The 19,377-nt window shown below is 36.1% G+C and overlaps 1 protein-coding gene across 1 annotated transcript in view; it reads left to right on the top strand.

Annotated features, from left to right (window-relative positions):
• ATP13A3 (ATPase 13A3) overlaps positions 1-19,377 on the top strand; it is a 57,029-nt gene that overhangs the window by 29,554 nt on the left and 8,098 nt on the right. The window contains exons 6-27 of the mRNA XM_075715944.1: positions 181-261; positions 2,074-2,143; positions 3,010-3,144; positions 3,948-4,020; positions 4,773-4,904; positions 5,934-6,113; positions 9,058-9,215; positions 9,880-10,068; positions 10,942-11,003; positions 11,596-11,746; positions 12,218-12,334; positions 13,347-13,364; positions 13,456-13,609; positions 13,696-13,816; positions 15,026-15,150; positions 15,302-15,480; positions 15,979-16,098; positions 16,182-16,261; positions 16,930-16,972; positions 17,070-17,179; positions 18,032-18,128; positions 18,999-19,071. Coding sequence (XP_075572059.1) covers positions 181-261; positions 2,074-2,143; positions 3,010-3,144; positions 3,948-4,020; positions 4,773-4,904; positions 5,934-6,113; positions 9,058-9,215; positions 9,880-10,068; positions 10,942-11,003; positions 11,596-11,746; positions 12,218-12,334; positions 13,347-13,364; positions 13,456-13,609; positions 13,696-13,816; positions 15,026-15,150; positions 15,302-15,480; positions 15,979-16,098; positions 16,182-16,261; positions 16,930-16,972; positions 17,070-17,179; positions 18,032-18,128; positions 18,999-19,071 — 2,468 coding nt within the window. The remainder of the gene's footprint in view (positions 1-180; positions 262-2,073; positions 2,144-3,009; positions 3,145-3,947; positions 4,021-4,772; positions 4,905-5,933; positions 6,114-9,057; positions 9,216-9,879; positions 10,069-10,941; positions 11,004-11,595; positions 11,747-12,217; positions 12,335-13,346; positions 13,365-13,455; positions 13,610-13,695; positions 13,817-15,025; positions 15,151-15,301; positions 15,481-15,978; positions 16,099-16,181; positions 16,262-16,929; positions 16,973-17,069; positions 17,180-18,031; positions 18,129-18,998; positions 19,072-19,377) is intronic.

Below are 19,377 nucleotides of genomic sequence, written 5' to 3'. Positions count from 1 at the left end.
TAACATCTCATTGGTATCTGCAGTTGGGACAAAAATAGCTAGAAAAACATTAACCATAGACTTTGTTCTTTTATAATACAGTGTAACTCTTGGCAAAGACCTAGCTCTTTTGGGTTACTGAATACTTAATTTTAAATATGAGGTTTCTTAAATAATTCGTTGACTTTTTCCTTTACTTAGAGGTCTCGATGAATCTACATTCTGTTCTTCAATTCATAACGAACACAGCACAGGACTGACAAAGGGAATGCATGATTACAGGTAATATTACAGTATTTGAGGGAAGAACTGTTTTTGTTCCATTACCTGTGCTCAAAGTGTTAACAAAATTAGAAGACAATTAAGTGGTTAGTGTTTACAGACAGGCTCTTGCACTTCCTTCAAAGGCAGCCGTTAGATGTGTGAAGTTCTTGTTTTTCTTACCTATATGTTGAGTAGGAACTAGACTCTGATATTATGTTGGCTGACTTTTCTCAAACTACACTGACCGTGGGAATTGGAACCGTTGCTTAAAGTAATTCAGAATGCATTTCTGAAATTGTATTTGCCACTTAGATTTTGAAGTAAAATGAGTGTACAGAAAGAAGCGAGCAGTTAGGTCTTCAACCACATTGGCCAGGTATACAGTGAAATTTAGCAGTTGATGTAAAACAAAGTAGTTATTTTTTCCACATAACTCACCTTTAAGTGACGTAAATGTTACCCTAACGTACTGTTGTTGTTGAAGGGCTTGTATGGGTTCAGAGGCAAATAGGCTGATTCCCAGTGGAAAAGTCCATCAAGAGTTCTTTAGCTGGAAAGATGCTCATTTGTCTCCAGCTGCAGATTGTTGAAGGCTTGAAGGGAACGCTGAGGGAGATCACTCTGCTGCTTTGTTTTCTTTCCCATCCTTGGCTAGTGGTCATTGTGACAGAGGAGATAGCATGCTAGGTGGCTAATAAGGAATATTGGATGCCAGGAAGCAGCAAACCTGGCCTGATCTGTAACTTACTTTTATTTTAGGAAGATCAGGCTGAAACTTCCCAGCTCTCAGGACTTTGGCTTTAATTTTAAAAGCTTAGTTAGTATGACAGGTCTGTCCCATAGCTTGCATGGATCTATCTCTGGTTGGTTGGGGCTACATGCATTCCCCTCTTTTTCTTTTAATTCTGGTTGGCAAGAAATAACTGGAGGAAAAAAAATTTTTTTAATATGCTATTTTAGACTAATGGTGTAATTATGCCTGTCAAGGAACACAGCTGAAGTGCATAGGTAGAGAAGAACTTAGTCTACAAAAAAACTTTAAAATGTAACAGTAATGGTACATAGGTCAGGGATTTCTTAGTTCTCAAATGTGAACAGCAAGCTGGAATATATTTTGTGAAAATATAGCTATGTACTTAATTATTGGTGTTCTAATTTATTGACACACTACCCAAACTAGAATAGTTTGGGTTCTGTTGCATTCCTAGATGCTTTTTGCAAATGAGACCTTCTTAGAGTTTAAAATATGGAAGTGTCTGCTTGCTCATCATTCCATTTTCTGTCAATTTGAGTCTTTTCCTATAATAAAAGCCTTTTCCTTAAGAACGTCCTTTAAAGGCCTCTTCATGTCGATGTCATTTAACCAGCTCAGATCCCTTCAGAGGTTAGTTTCTTGCCCCACCCCCTTCCATGATTTGCCTTCATACAAAGAATAAAACTTCAGATACAGAACCGTGAAAACAGTGTCTTACTGCAGGGTAAGAGTTAACACTTGTTTGAGCTTAAGTTAGTGAGAACCCCATATTGGCTTTCAGAATGACATGTTTAATATCATTGGACCTATACACAGTTTACAGGGAAATCTTATTATGAAAGAACCTAAAAATTAAGTTACAGTTTAAATTGAAGTATAAAATAATTATCTTTGTATTGGAACATCTCACTGGGTAAATGTTTTCTGATAAACACCTTCTGAAACAATAAGATAAATAAAAGGGCCCAGAGATTAAGTAATATTTTATACTTTCTCATATTAATGGAATTACTTTGAAGTGAATAAGATTTCTAATAAAAATTTTAACTGTCTTTTGATATTTTTTCTTAATGCAGAAAAGCATTCTATGGAGTAAATGAAATTGCTGTGAAAGTGCCTTCCATTTTTAAGCTTCTGATTAAGGAGGTAAGATCTTTAACAAATTTAAAAAAAAAAGTATATTATTAAAAGTTACTTTCAGTACAATGACTATTGGACTGGTCTTCAAATAATAATGTAAAACAGAAACCTTCCCCCAGAGCCCAGCACTGTAAAGCAAAATGATATGGACCTTTATTTTTGAGCTCTCCAATCTTAAGAGGCCTTAGCTGTAAGTTCTTCAGAGTTGACAACCTGGTGCCTTAGCAAGGACACTAGAAAATGTGTCAGAATTCTTTGAGAGGGTATGCATCTTACTTATTTTTTGTTGTTAATTTCAAACATAAAACAACCAATTGTGTTCTCCATTATCAGCCCAGTGGTTATACATTACAACATACGCATCAAATCAAATGTGTTCTTGCATATACTTTTGTTGGATTTGTTCCATTTTCCTTGTATCAGGTGGATTTGAATAATTGACTTGTTATCCATGTACTGTAATAATGCATGATAGAAACTTTTGAACAAAGAAACTCCAACCTGAACTAGAAGAGTAAGAACTCGAGGTGTCAGTGCACTTGTTAATAAGAAATAGCTAATATCCAAATTAATTTAAGAATTGTAACTTAAGGTGCATCAGATGTTCCTATCATTTTACTTTGAGGTGTAGGGGGAAATGCATACAGTCTTAAAAGTATGTATTTGTGTATTATTTAAGTGAGAACTGTGCTTTTGAGGGGTTGAGGAAGTAGTGAAAAAGAGGGATCAGTTTGGCAAAACAGACAAATATAACGTATGAAGAACTGAAAGGTTTATCTCCTCCCTGGAGGAGGAGGATGATTCTGACTCTCTTCTGATGGAGAATGTATGTGACCTTTTGGTGTAACTTTAATGTTCTGTCACTCTTCTAGGTTCTCAACCCTTTTTACATTTTTCAGTTGTTCAGTGTGATATTGTGGATCACTGATGAATATCACTACTATGCATTAGCAATTGTGATCATGTCTGTAATATCCATTGTTAGCTCACTCTACACCATTAGAAAGGTAAGTTCAAAGAAAACAGATGCATCTTTTCAGCTTTTTACCGATTGGTTTATTTTGATGTGAAATTGCCTACAAATCTGTAAGAATTTTTCAGAGGTATGCAGGTATAATATTGTCATGGGTTTTCCCTCTTTGAGCTGAAAGAATTTGGATTTACAGTTCTATTCAAGACCTTTCTCTGCTGACTTTCCATGCTGTTGAATCAGTAGGTTGACCTCAGATAACAGAAACACTACCTCACTTAAATAAAACCCGGACGCGAGTTTATGTACCAAGTTGTATTGACAGTAGTGATTCCATCTTGCATTGTTTCCTTCTGTTTGAAAAAGTCCAGTGGAATTGAGCACCAGCCAAATGTGTGGATTGTTAAATTGGTGATGCATTTTTGCTGTGTAGACTTAGCTGTAGCTGATGGAAATCAAAGTAGTAATTATCCTTAAATTGCAATCTCTGAATTCAGCCTGCAGACAAAAAACCCTCTTACCTTAATCCGGGTTCATACAACTACTGCAGTTTTTACTTATGTATGTTAATGACCAAATGCTTTTATAACATTTTGCGTGGCGGTGTCTATTTGTTTCCAGAGTGCTGTTAGAAGTAGGAACCTGTACAGGTTGATGCACTCGAACTCTATTTGCCCGCAAGTTTCCTAAACACTGTTCAAGAGAATGTTTTGAGCAACATTTTGTTGTAAAAGAATGTTAGTAAAGAATCTCATCACTTCTACTTGTAGAGATAGAATGTACATTTAGAAGACGACAAGCTGTGCTTTTAAATAATGAACTGTTTTCTCCCCTTTGCAGCAATATGTTATGTTATATGACATGGTAGCAGTTCACAGCATTGTCAGGGTTTCTGTCTGCAGAGGAAACCAAGGTAAATTTCGCAGGCGGTTTGGAAGGTTGAGTTTAAATTGTTCATTAAGTGTGAATGTAAAGTTGGTGTGCATCTGTGCTTTCTTTGATCAGCTTGAAATGCTTGCATTTCTTGGCAAAATGGCATGAGAAGTTGCAAAGTGGAATTTAGATAGGATAATCACGTGTTCAGGATTATCTTTCTAGATGGTATTTTTGGTATCAGGTTTGTTCTAGTTGAGGTGCTTGTCCTATTCCTGTTTCTCATTATCTACCACTCCACATATGTAATTGTCATTGTAGTTTCTTTCTTGGCTTAAAGTTGTGCATGTGTTTGGTTTCCATTACAATTTATTACACAGCAGGGGCTACAAATTGGTTTCTGGACTTTTGCTCATTTAGATACCACAGTAGTTGAAGATGGTCAGGTTGTGTGTGGTGTGTGATACTGTTTTCTAAGACATACATTTGTGTTGGACTTGTATCTTTAACTAAAGTATAACTTCAGTGTAATTGTTAATATCTTCTGTACAAGCTTGATTCCTTTAATTTGTTATGATGAACTATATCCATGTGCTCTAGAGTTTAATCTGTAATGGCATTGGGTTTATCAATGGCTTTTTCTGTATTTTTTCAAAAACTTTTCATACTGCCATTAATAAAATGGAGCATAATTTTGATTGTCACTACCTGGATCTTAGCCGTGAAGATCTTTATCAGGTTTTGTAGATGGTGGCTATTTTTAGGTAAACTTGTTTGTGTTTTAACACTCAGAAATAGAAGAAATCCTTTCCACTGACCTTGTGCCTGGAGATGTTATGTTGATTCCATCTAATGGGACAATTATGCCCTGTGATGCAGTACTTCTTAGTGGTACTTGCATTGTAAATGAAAGTATGTTAACAGGTAAAGTAAACTTGGTAGTTTTGCGTGGCTAAACGTATTAGTTTATACCTGTGTGCATGCTTAACTTGCAGTATGCTCTGGCAGAAGTGGATATGTTTATTTTGCTTGAAATGTGTATGTTCTTGCAATTACCATATGCTCCTAAGTACTTACATACTTGTGTTCTGCTTATCTGCAACAGCTACCTGGTACTGCTTGGCAACTCCAAAAATGAGTGATGGTTTCTTGTTGAAAAGCTTTCTTCTTGATAGTTTGTCTTCCTGCATCTTGACTTGGTGTTCTCAGTGTAGATTGAGTTCTGCACTATGTTTCTTCAGAAAACTTTTGCCCAAACTTTTTAGCTGCTTCCAAGAGTGAAGGTAGCGAGTAGAATGTTCTGCTGTATTTAAAAACAGAAATTATTATCTCAAGTTGTGCCTGCATACTCTGAAACCAGGGACCTGATGTATTTGAAGGACAGCTTCAGCGAATAGGATGGATTTCTTGTTATTCCTAGGATAATCCTATGTCCAAACTGGCAGCATTTAGAAAATTGTAGTTCAGAGATTGTGTGTTCTGTCATGTTCAATTCTTTGAATATACTTGAGCTTCTTGCTGCTGCTGTCAACTGATAAAAATTGATTGCAGCCCTGGCTTGAGTGTACTCAGTCACCAAAGGAGCTGAGAATAATTGTCTTCAGCTTCTAGTTTTTCTGAGTAAAGATGGGTGATGCCTTGCAGCAGGAGAAGGAAGCTTGTCCTGTTTTCTTTCAATGAATTGTATTTTACATCTATCTGATTTGAAGTAAGAGGCACAAAAGCTGTATTGGTGAATAATGAAGAGAGTTAAATAGGATTTGGATAAGGAATCTGGTGAGCTGAGGCTAATAGGTGAGAGACTGCCCAATAATGTGCTGAAAGAAAGATGACTTCTTCCGTAAGTCTCCTTCTGTGCTGATGAAGTGAAATTATATTGTTCTACTTGAAGCTGTGAAGGAAAAAATGTCTATTCTTATTTGTTCTTACTTAGAGACTCTTTTTCCGTTTAAGGTGAAAGTGTTCCTGTCACAAAGATTAACCTACCAAATCCTTCAGAATATCCGAAAGCAATGGGAGATGAAATATACAGTCCAGAAGTACATAAACGGCATACTTTGTTCTGTGGAACCAATGTTATTCAAACCCGTTTTTATACTGGAGAATTGGTCAAAGCTCTAGTAGTGAGAACAGGTATTGATTGTTAAGTTTATCAGTTGTTAACATACTGCTCGGCTTTTGTAGGTGTATGTCAACTAATACTCTGGAGTATTGTGTTGAATGTTGCTAAGCTTGGATAAATAAGTATACCCTGAATAATTTGATAAATGTCTTACAACAATAATAGAACTAGATAATGGCCTGCTGAGTATCAACTGGCAAGCAAGAAAGCGAATCACTCTTTAACATCAATTTAAAACTTACCTGAATGCATTTTCAAGTCCTTTAGATGTCTTTTTACTGTGTGTTGGTTGAACTATATGTGCCTCTGAAAAGGTTTGGCATACCATTGGATCGGGTGGGTAGCGAGGAACAGCTTATTTTAGTGGAGCCCTTGGCAATGTCAGATGTTTTTCTTTGCCCATAGTTTTGTCAAAGCACATAACATTTGCTTAAAAAATGTGTTCGATCTAGCCCTTTCTACAGAAGTGCTTATTCATACGGTAAAGGTTTGGTTTTAGATAATAGTTGTTCTATTAAAAACCATCGCACAGACTAATGTAGTTGTGGGATTCTGCTTTTCCAAGATGTTCTTAAGAAAACTGCCACAAAATAGATGAATGTAGGCTATAATCCAAGCTACAATAGGATTGGATAGAATAAATTTGACTATATTGATAGAATACTACTAAAAGCAAGTTTTCCAAGAAGTAACTTCATCCTAATTAGCCTCTTCTTTCCCTGGTGTCTTCTCTTTACCTTCTGTTAGTCTGTTTTAGCAGTAAATGTTCTGATTTTTTTTATTAAATTCTGTCTTTCTAGAGGCTTTTATTAGTCTTTTTTTCAAAGAAAAATATTTCCCTTCCCTTGAACACATCTCCCCTTTAATAATATCCATCTCGATTTCTTTTGTTTCTTAAATAAGAAATTTTATGTGCTCAGCCTGACATGTATATACAGATAGGTGGTCCAAAACAGGAACAGAAATGAACTGCTGAAGACTTATTTCTTCTGCTCTGCAGGAAGGATAATGCTTTTTTTTTTTTTTTTTTTTTAAAAGTCTGAAACCATGGTTTGGGAACTCTTACATACTCTTAGAATTGTAATTGCTTCCAACACACTGAGTCTTACTGCCCTGACATCTGAAGCAATTTTTTTAATCTGCTCTTTGCCCATGACAGGTCAGAGTTAGCTCCTATGTTGTAAGCAGGATGAATTTAACTCTGTGGACCTCGTTCAGGTTAAATGTATGGCCAAGCACACTTTTCATCCTATGACTATATATAGAGAGGAGCAAAGGGGTATAAAATCCTTTCTGTTCTGTCTGGTTTACAGGGATGGCTTTTAGGCAAGTTGGGAATTTCCCACTTCACAGAACTAGATATATGTCACAGTGCTTGTAGCTTCTCACTCCTAAGATGTCTGATAGTAAGAACTAAAGTAATTCTTACCTAGTGAGATACAAGTAAAAATCCCTTTATCTGAGGAAGGGGGATGCCACAAAATTGAAGATACTAGAAAATTTAGTCCTTAAAAGAATTCTAGGAGAGCAGAACTCCATATGGTTGTGTGCAAAGGTGTGTAGTCTTAATCTTGTTGTAAATCAGGATATAAGATTGATCATGCTGGGACTATACTCACAGTACTCTTCAGAGTTAAGCCTTTAACATGAAATGTTTGATGTTACAGCTGAAATATACATATAATAACAATGAACTAAATGTATGCATTTTTTTTGCTCCTGAAACTCAGTTCATGGATATGTTAGTGTGTATGTCATTGTGGCTCCTACTGTGATTGTAAAGAATTCAAAACTGGTTATTCTTTTTAGAGAACAGAGATGTTCACTAAAGCTATTGTATGTCCATTGTGTTCTCAAGACACCACGTGAGGTTTTCATTTATGATTTTACCCTGGTGTGTTCCAGCCTATGTGGCTACAGAACCTGCTGCAAAACCATTAAAAAAAATCAGAAGTAGTTATGATTTTTTTGACTGCTGTGTCAAATTACAAAGCATTCATGACTAAGTACTCAAATACACACTGACATGCTGAACTTCTCTGAACAGGCCCGTGGCTAGTATTCTGCAGTAGCAAATTCAAAGCCTGGAGGCTTCACACCTTGTTCCTCTTGTGATGAACTCATCCGCTTTAAGACTGATGCAATAGCTGCTTCGTTCTGGTAGAACACATATCAGTGTGGAGGGCTTAGCTTTTGCTGTGATGGCTTGCAGACTGAGAAGCTGTCAAGGAGCGTTAGTGCCAGCAGAACTGACGCTGATATTGAGGTTGTAGCAATAGATTTTGAAGTCTAAGCAGATACAAAATATTTCAGGCATACAAAATTGGGCACTGGTGTTGGCCTTTTCACATGTTGAGGCAAAGGTTCAAGGAGGATCTCAGGGTGTCTGTTGGTTGTCTGACTCTAAGACCCTTAGAAGTCTAGTCTCCTAGTTTAGGTGTCAAAACGCAATCAGGAGGGGGGTTTCTCCAAAAGATGACTCTGTACACTGCATTTTTTTTCTGAATCTTTCTTTCTGTCTGTCAAGGGTGCTTACAAAGACTTGTCATTTACGTACTTAAAGTTGGACCCTATGAATAACTTAATTTTCTTTTTGCAAGGACTGGCTAAATTAGACAAGTAATAAATATACCCACTAACTCTGCACTGTGGGGGACAGAATGCAGTACAACAAACTCTTCCAGGCCAAACCATTTGAGGGTTTACTGCTGGTGTAGAAGAGGGATTTGTTTGCATCAGCTGCGTGTCCTTGCCATGGGATAGAAGCACTTAGTACGATGTGCATGTACGTTTTTGAAGCACCTTAATTACAGTATTGCAAAACATCTGTGACTGTATATTGAGAAACAGTCTTAATGAAATGAGTAGCTTAAGGGTTTCATTGAGGTTTTTAATATATTTGAATAGCTTTGCTCTTGTTTATACTTTTTATAACTTACTCCTTTTTATTTCTAGGCTTTAGTACTGCTAAAGGACAGCTTGTTCGTTCCATACTATATCCAAAGCCAACTGATTTTAAACTCTACAGAGACGCCTATTTGTTTCTCTTGTTTCTGGTAGTGGTGGCAGGCTTTGGGTTTCTTTACACGGTTGTCAATAGCATCTTAAATGAGGTATGTTTTAATTTCTGGTCCAGAACCGCCTTATTTTTGAAAAGGGTTGATCATGATTTCCAACGTACTTCAGATGATGAGAAACAATTTGATTTTAAGTGAAAATTTCTTTGCTTTATTTTGTATCAATGGAAAGAGAAAGGCAAGGTTACTGAGAACAAAATTCAGCAGAGAAGCAGAATTTGAATATATTACAGTGAAATTTGAGTTTACTTCAATTTCTGCTGACTCAATTACTAGATTTTTATATTTATTATATGTAAGATTACCACCTGACTGATATCCAGTTGGAAGAAATAGGATACAGCACATCTAAAGCATGCTGCAGGCAAAAAAATCCTTAGCAAGAAATTGATAACCTGATAACTGTAATTTCTTTTCTCTCGAAAAATTTTGCATTATTCAGTTACTGTTTTAAAGTAATGTGTTTGCAGGGTAAAAAGGGCAAACTTGAAGTTATGGGTTGTGGATAATTTAGGACTGGGTTATCATGGTTGCTGATAGCAGGTCAAGATTGTGCTGGGTTTCTGGGCAATCCAGAACATGCTGTACTGGGCAAAGCAATGTGTGGATTTGCTTTTGGTAACGGTGATGTAACTCTTCGGTGGGATAGTGAATATTTAAGTAGTCAGTTCTTGTTCATTAACTCTGACCTTCATTGCAGGTTCCAGCTCGTACCATCATCATCGAGTCTCTTGACATTATCACTATCACAGTGCCTCCAGCGCTCCCTGCTGCCATGACTGCTGGCATTGTTTATGCACAACGAAGGTTGAAAAAAATTGGCATCTTTTGCATCAGCCCACAAAGGATAAATATTTGTGGCCAGCTGAATCTCGTGTGTTTTGATAAGGTTAGGTGAATTTTGAAACTTTGTGTTGCCACCTGGAGAGGCATTGTATTATAAGTGGGAATTCGTGTAGACTAGCAACTACAATAAAATTCATTACTTTCATATAAGTTAGATAATTTTTGTCCTGTTAGCTTGCAGGTATTCAGTGTTTACCACCTTTTAACTCACTTAATTTAGTCTGCTGTAAAAAGTTGTTATAATATAGAGCTGCTTTCTTATCTCAAGACCCCCAAGTCCTAACTTACTACTGGCACCCCAGAAATGTGAGAGTTGGGGTCTATTAAGAGTTTTAGTTAGTACACAGGCTTCTGGAAAATTGGAGTGTGAGGTCAGACTTCTTTCTCATTTTCATTTATTTCAATGAAAAGCCAAACCAGCATATTTTGTTATTATTCCATAACAGAAACGTGAGTGAAAGACAGTAGTGCCACTAGCCTGAATCCTTTGCTTCTGGTTAATTCCTAGAGAAAATTTATTTTCCTCCTTAGATTTTTATCTAAAATCTTAAGTACCCACACTAAATTTATTATTTCCATTGTAAATATATTCCAGTTACTGTTTTAGCTATGTAAGAAAGTAGTACTAAGGGTTTAGTACCTATTTTCTGTTGCCCCCAACCTCTGAATCCAGAGATGCTGAGTTATTAACTTTGGATTTTTAAGTTATTTAACAGAGTTGGAACTTAGTTACTAGCAAAAAGCAAGGGAGATACTGTATTTCCTGTCCTGAAGTCTTGATTTTTAAGTGAAAACAAAATAAAATATATTGTTCATGTGCAATTTGGTTAATTAGCTGTTAATTTTTGCTCTATCTGTGGATAACTTGTTTCTGAAGGCTTTTTCTTCTTGCCATGCCTCTTGGTTTATCTTGCAGACTGGCACGCTTACTGAGGATGGCTTGGATCTTTGGGGAATTCAACGGGTGGAAAATGCTCGGTAAGGACAACCTCGGAGCTGATAGCAAATATGATACTTAGTTGTGTTTTAACAGCTTCAGCAGAATAGAATAGAAAATTCCATGTGAGCTAATATGTGTTTGCATTTCTGTAATGAGCTGTAAGAATGCAACTGAAAATATGCTTTAGGTGTAATGGAAGTTATAACTCTCTCATGAGGCTGAGGTGCAATTCAATTTGTTAAGGTCTGAGACCTCGTTAGGTTCATACTGCAGAAATGATGCAGTTAAAGTATAGCACATTTCCTTAATTCTGTCCTCCTAAGTGATGACTTTTTGGGCTGCTAAAATGAATTAGCTTAGCTAATTGAGTTAAGTACAAAGTGATGAGAGGCCTCTGTATGAGGAATCAAACTAGACAGTGAATTAACACAGAGTTTTTGAAGGAAACAGAAGTTATGACTGTTTCTGAAGATTCCAGCCTGGAATCTTAATCTGTTTTCTCTGATGTGTGAAAATACAAGTGAAGAGACTTGTGCAGTCAATTTTCTTCTGTTAATCTAAACAAACTTTTTGAATTGGCTCATAATAAATAATTATAGTGCTAAGTATATTATAACTTCATTGTTTTAGTTTCCTTTTGCCGGAAGAGAGGGCTTGCAGTGAGAGCTTGCTGAAGTCTGAGTTTGTTGCTTGCATGGCAACTTGTCATTCCCTTACAAAAATTGAAGGGGTACTTTCTGGGGATCCGCTTGATTTGAAGATGTTTGAAGCAATAGGATGGGTAAGTGTCTGCTTGTTTCAAGAGAAGCAACATTTTTTTAAGAGGAGTATCCTGAAATTTCTTACACTGTGCCATACAAGATAAGCTATTATATGCTGTTTCAACCTGTAACTGTAAAATGGTGGGCTTTTCACAATGCCCATGTGTCAAAGGACATCTTAACGTGAAAATGTTCCTAAAATGTGTTCTGGGCAACAATTCATAGAACTGAAAGAATCTGAATTGCTAATTTGCTGCTTTCTGATGTTGTGTGGCAAGGTTTTAATGCATATAATAAACATGTAAAATAGCTAAGTGGATCTTAAGTTAACTGCTAAATTAAGACACTTGATTCTCATAGGAAATCTTGTTTAGAAAGATCATTGCACCTTGGGCTGACATCCAAGGCTTTTTTTTTTTTTTCCTGAAAATTACGTTATGAGAAAATTAGAGTTAATGAATGTATAAATTAGTTGATTATTTTTAATACAGATTTTAGAAGAATCAACTGAAGAGGAAACAGCCCTTCATAATCGAATCATGCCGACGGTGGTTCGACCTTCAAAACAGCTTTTCCCAGAATCCAAGCAAGCAACAAATCAAGAAATGGTATAAAAATTCAAAGCAGTTATTTGAGTCAAAGTAATCCTTTGTGCTAAACAAATACATTTTACCGTATGCTGTGGTTCTGGCTGATATAATCCAAACAGAATCAAAACTGTGTTTTTTGATTGCAAAGATAGAGAAGACATGTTTAAACCATTGTTGAAGGTAGTGGTTTGGTATATGCCACTTTCAAGATGAGCAGACTGATTGCAAGCATTATTACCCTTACAGACTGGTTATAAAGTGCTGTAATGTTTTTTAAGTCTATGCATTTTAATATTAGTATCATTACCAAATTCTTACCATGCTAATGAAGTGCTTAGGTGTGCTCACCTTGCAGTTTCAGCTAAAACAATCGTTTGTTAATGTCACTGCACATTACGGAATTCTTGCCACCGTTGTACCTTAGAGATGTATGTTTTCATTAAGTGCAGATTTAAAATTTTCTTCTATCTGCATTTTTAAGTATTTTTTTAAACAGGAGGGGAAATTTAAGCATGTGACTGTATAGCCGGATTATTACAGAGCAGGGTAGCGGGAGGGTATAGCAGGTTGGTTCCTCTGTATGAGTCTTACTCTAAGTGGGTAGAAGTGTCTCGTTTTGTTCAGAACTCAGTGTACATGCACAGCAGTAATTATTGTGAGGTAGTTGACACATGAACATTCTTGAAATTTATTACATGATTTTTGGGGGATATACTTAATAATCATGGACTTATTCTGAAATATCATATCTTAATCGTTTAGATAGGCTAAACAGACACAGGTTGGACTGTGAAAAGTCTTGCAAATTCTCATCAAGTAATCAAGCTCTAAAGTTCTACTATATCTTACTTAAAGTAAAGGATACTAAACAGATGCAGTATATTCATATTCAGCTTCCATGAAATCTGTTGCAAATAGGGTGACTTTATATAGAGTGCTGTGTAGATTCATTTGCTGATTTATGGTGAAATAGTTTGTAGCTGAAAAAATACTTTAAAATTTACAGTAAATGTATTTTTTCTTTTTTTAGGAATTGTTTGAGCTTTCGGTAAGTATGCTTTTTCAATTAAACATGTATATCTTTTTTCAGAATGTATGTGGATATAACCCTGTTCTTCCTTCCTTCCTGTATGACACAGACCAGTTATGAGATTGGAATTGTGCGCCAGTTTCCATTTTCTTCAGTTTTGCAGCGTATGTGTGTAATAGCGAGAGTTCTAGGGGAGAAGAGAATGGATGCTTACATGAAAGGTGCCCCTGAAGTGATTGCCAGCTTGTGTAAGCAGGAAACAGGTAAAGGACCAAACTATTTTTATTTCTTGTGTAGCTCAGCTGTAAGATGAATAATTTTAATAACTCTAAACTTAATCTTTTTAAAGTTCCTGTTGACTTTGAGTGTGTCCTGGAAGAATACACTAAGCAGGGCTTCCGAGTTATTGCTCTGGCTCACAGAAAATTGGAGTCTAAGCTTACATGGCACAAAGTCCAGACTATTAATAGGTAAGAGTGACTTCACTTTTTTCGTAAGTAACAGGCTTTAAAAGCTGCATGCTTTGAATGAATTATGTAATATTTATTTTTGTTTAAATCAATTACTACTACTCTTTCGCTTTCTTCTGTCTTGACATATGTAGTTCTGTGCATTCTTTATTTGTACCCTGGACAATAAATAGAAATTTAAGATAAGGAAATTTTTCTGCAATAATGTGAATTCTGAGGAACATCTTTAAGCTTGAAATGAACTGTAATAATAATTCTTGATGAGGTTTAATTTATGATAATGTGGCAGAAAACCTCATCTGATTTCTTTGTTACTTGAACAAACTTGTATCATCTGCTTCTATTGAAGATAACGGCATGTAGTGGAAACACTCCTGTACGTGTTTGATTCAGTTTCTTCATTCGCTATAGGCAGCATGTCCATTTTCTCATCGCAAAGCTTGTCAGAAGGGTTTTGAAGGTAGAAAGTTTTCTTTCTTCAAAGAGTCATATTTCCTCTTAATTACCTTTAAGCTGGTCCTAGTTTTGTGGATAATGCTATCTTTTTCCATAGTGTTTGAAAGTGTAGCATTGCTATGAAAATGCCAGCTTTGACTCTGTTCTTTTGTATCAACTCTGTGCACAAGATGAACTTTTTTCAAAACAGTACACAGCAGAGAAATGGGTTTTCCAATTTCAGGTGTGAAAAATCTACAGTAGCAGTAGAATACCCAAGACCTGTAAATACGCTGACTTTCATGTAAAACAAAGTCAATTAGTTACCTAATTAGCTAATGTCTATTAATCTTACTAGCCTTGGTAACACAATTTGGTAACTTTGTACGTTAAGGTTCAGCTAATTTGGAAATTAGAGATCTGCATTCCAAACAAGTCTATAAATTTGGCTGTGAATGCAGTTAGTTTCAGAGTATTTTTTTCTAGCAATGACCTTTTTGACAATGTAATTTCTTCTAGAAAGAATTCTTGTGGAAGAAACTGAACAGCTGTGTGCCTGAGAGGAAACAACATTTTCTCATACTGGTTTTAAACTAAAACAAGGGAAATAAGTATAAATGAATGTTAATGATGATATCTCTCAGGTCACTTTTTATAAAGCAAATTCTTCACACTTTCAATGGTTAAAAATAAACATTTACTTTGATAAACAGAAAATCAGGCTCTTTAAGCTACATCTAATAATTGTTCTTCTCCTTGCCTCCTTTTCTACAGAGATGCTATTGAAAGCAACATGGATTTTATGGGGTTAATTATAATGCAAAACAAGCTAAAGCAAGAAACCCCTGCTGTACTTGAAGATTTGCGTAAAGCCAACATTCGCACTGTCATGGTTACAGGTTAGCATGTAAACATTCATACTCAAAAAGATAAAAAAAATCTCCTCCTGGTTTAAAACTGCCTTTGTTAGCTTTTCTCTTATGTGGAATATCAGTGTATGCTATTGATACTTTTCTAACTCAAACCTTTTTACGTGCAATTGTTTAACAGGGGATAACATGTTAACTGCTATCTCTGTGGCCAGAGACTGTGGAATGATTCTACCTCAGGATAAGGTCATTATTGCTGAAGCACTACCTCCAAAGGATGGGCAGGCTGCCAGGATCAACTGGCATTATGCAGATACCCTCGCAAAATGCACTAGTTCATCACCAGCCATAAACTCAGAGGTAATTTGAGCATTATTATGCCGTTAGAGTGTAGAGCGGTTAGTTTTACTGTTGAGTTTCTTTCTTTTTATCTTATTCTGTTAAGTAGCAAATCTGCTGTTAAGTAACAAGTCAAAATTGATGTCCTAGTTAACTTTCAGATCTTAAAATACCAAAGAGCAGTAGAACAGCTGGGGGAGCTAGTTTTTCAACTGTGATGTGACATTTGACACTTTCTGGGGATCGACTTGATTTGACACTTTAGTTGTGCAGGAGACAGGGTTTTTTCCACATTTCAATCTGTTAAGACTGCTCTAGCTGCTTGTGGTTGAAACTTTAAACCATGTTTTCTTGTTACTAAATAGGTGTTTTCATTCTATGAAGTTTTCTTTCAAGTAACGTTCTTAGAAACCTCCTCTAGTGTGGGATCTCCAGGAATACCCCTCTGAGTATTAGCTTGAAATTGCAAGGTGTCTGTATAAATACACTACAGCTAGAGTATTAAACTGCTTTTGATAGGATATTCCAGTTAAATTGGTCCATGAAAGCCTTGAGGATCGCCAGACCCAGTACCATTTTGCAATGAATGGAAAGTCATTTGCAGTGATTTTGGAGCATTTTCAAGACCTGGTACCCAAGGTGAGCATTTTACTTGAGTATGAGCACTTTTGATGGTGAACAGACTTTGCCCTGTGAGCATTAAGAAATCTTCTGTCTTCCAGCTTGTGTTATATGGCACTGTGTTTGCTCGCATGGCGCCTGATCAGAAAACTCAGTTGGTGGAAGCTTTACAAAATGTAGAGTAAGTATTTGCTTAAGCATAGAAAGCAGGAGGGTTGATAGAGTGTTCGGTGTGATAGGAGAAAAAATTATGTATGCTGCTAGCTGTTTTGCCAAATGAAAAAGGCCGGGCTAATATAACTTCCTTGAGCCAGTAAATCAGCCTATTACCTGAGCAGGAATGAGAGTAGTACCACCTGCTGGCTAGTTGTGAAAGTTTCAGACTTCTCGTGAAGTGATGAATAACTAAACTGACTAACATATTTTTTAAATCTGGTTGCTTGGCTTAAAAAAAAAAAACATCAAATGTCTTCTGTGTATTAAAGAAGTATTAACAGGATGACTTCTGTTCATATCTGGTCAGTATACTGTCTGTTGGTGTCAGGCCTTGCAGCTATACAAAATACTACAAAAGTTTCTTTGCCTAGAGCAAAGATACTTTAGACCACCTTGGAATGATAGAGGGCTGATAACTGTATTGGTTTGACTGACCTGGCTAAGTCATGTTATTTTTATGTCTACTTCCTTATATGTGTAATGGGAACAGTAATTGCTTTCAGCATTAACGATCACTCATTATTATGCAAACCCTGAATAAGTTAAATAATATAGATGTATTTAATGGAATAAGCTAAATGGACTATGATTAGGGAATGGTCCAGAATGCTGACATCTGTTTGGTTTTTATAGTTACTATGTGGGCATGTGTGGAGATGGAGCAAATGACTGTGGCGTAAGTATATTTTTATTTTCCATACAGAACTGTTCAGTTAAATTTTACAGCTGAAAGCAAGTTTTAAGATGTTCTCTATTTCAATCTTAACTGGCAGGCACTAAAGAGGGCACATGGTGGTATATCTTTGTCTGAACTTGAGGCTTCTGTGGCATCACCATTCACTTCCAGGACACCTAGTATTTCCTGCGTGCCAAAGCTGATCAGGTAATGCCACTTACTGTGAACTTAAATGTACCTGTGTAACTAGTTTTGCATGCCCTCTGTTAGTATATGTTTGATGCTGTAGGAGGCCAGTTTGAATTAAAGAACGAGCCATACATTTTAGTAGTTTACTTCAGTTTACTGAAGGTACTCTGAGCAAAGGCTTGCCATAGCATGACTTAGTATTTTGTTATAAACCCTTTTGTCCATGTAAAGTTAATTTTTTTGAGCGTGAGTGCGCTTCTACACATTAGTATTTAATTTGATGTATTAGTGACTATGTTAGTTTCTATAAAGGCTATGTGTAATTGCAAGCAGTAAAATTCTTCAGATAATTGCTCAGCACCTTACAAAGTAGAAAACAACAAATTTTCTAAATAGGGTTTGACCAATTTTTGATTCTAGAATTGGAAGTTAGGTAATAATTTTGGATAAAGGTCAGCCAGAGAAGAATCTAGTTAAGTCTGTGTGGAACTAATGAAGTAATGTGTAATCAGAGACGTTTCTGAAGTCAGCAACTCTGTGGCTGACTGCATGTTCATTCAATCCATGTAGTAAACTAGTGCTTCATAGATGCTTTTGCAAGCAGACCTTAATTTTAAAGGCTCTGTTGGAAAACCACATGAACTCCAAAGAATACCAAAGTAAGGTGGTGGCTCAGTTTGGAAGGCACGCTCACAACTTTGATGCACTTGAAAGTGTACCATTCTGACCCCTTTTTCTTCGTATGTCCTCAGCCTAATGTCCCTCAAAGGATTTGCTGAGATGTTAAATTGCAGCTAACGTTTTGCTAAGCAGAGTTTAACTGCTTGCACAGAAAGCTTTCTAGTTACGTGATTGCGTTTGTTTTGACAGGGAAGGCCGTGCTGCTTTAATAACTTCCTTCTGTGTATTTAAGTTCATGGCATTATACAGCATTATCCAGTACATCAGTGTTACTCTGCTATATTCTGTAAGTATTTAATTGTGCTTAAGCAGTGTCAACGTAATTCAGAGATCTGCAAATTGATGGATATTTAATATAAATTCTTGCAAGTCTCTGAGTACAAAACACCCACATTCTAAAAACTGTCTTTGGGATAAAAGTTTTGTTAGTATTTTTTGCTTTTCTTTGTATTAACTATATGAAAAACGCAGTAGTATCTTTTTAAAAAGGGCAATAACTAATCCCTGTGAATAGAAAGTCTCTACAGTGGGAAGTCCAAATAAGCATATAAATGGAACGAAAATACAATTTTCTGTTATAAAAACTGTCAGCATTTTAAAATAGCCTAACTTTATTTAAGGGCAATGTATTCCTTTTATGTAAGGGTTGAAAGTACCGAGTTGGGCAGGGGGAAGCGAAGTGGAGTATTTCCTCTTAATATGACTGGATTCATAATATGGCATGTAGTAGAAATCCTGTATTTTAATTTGTATTCTGAGTAAGTTACACATGCAAAGTATTAAAGGACTTTTAGGGTAGAAATTTTGACAACTGTATGACTACATAGTAAGGTTATGGTGTTTAGAGAACTGTGGGCCTAAGCTATTACTTCATTGGTTTGTAAGATTCAGTAATATAAGTTTGATTACAAACAAATTTCAATTACAAATAGCTTTTGCATCTTGAAACTGAAATTGTTTCATATCTTGATACTTCAGGAATTGATCTGTGAATTGTAGAGTACTCAAGACTCCTGCAGATAAAGGAAGCCAGTTTGATAAGAGACTGTCTTGTTTATAGAGTGAAATTTAAAGAATTAATGCCATAGGAGTGTCACTGTAAGGTGTTTCTCGGTGTGAAGAAATTACCGATGTTTCAGTTGTGATTTCTGTCTAGATCCTGAGCAATTTGGGAGATTTCCAGTTTCTCTTCATTGATTTGGCAATCATTTTGGTGGTTGTCTTCACTAGTAAGTATTGTGCTGAATTACCCCTTCTGGCTTCTAGAAAGGAGTTATTGCTTGGTCAAATTTTCTTTAATATGGAGTATTTTGGAGTAAGCAATGTGACATACAGTTAAGATGTTATGACTACTACAGTATATGCATTAAAAAACCCTAAACTGCTGCATACTGAGTTAGATTAATCTGAAGTTTGTGAAACGTCCTCATACAAAAAGCAGGTTGTGGGCATCATCTTAGGAAAGTAGTTCTTCACTGTATAGGAAGTCATAAATCTCTACTGACATGAGGAAACTGTTTTTGGAATCAAAACAG

Source organism: Pelecanus crispus, chromosome 9, assembly GCF_030463565.1.
Source record: "Pelecanus crispus isolate bPelCri1 chromosome 9, bPelCri1.pri, whole genome shotgun sequence".
Lineage (NCBI taxonomy): Eukaryota > Metazoa > Chordata > Aves > Pelecaniformes > Pelecanidae > Pelecanus > Pelecanus crispus.
Note: the sequence above shows the minus strand (reverse complement) of the source record. Positions and strands in the feature narration are given on the sequence as shown.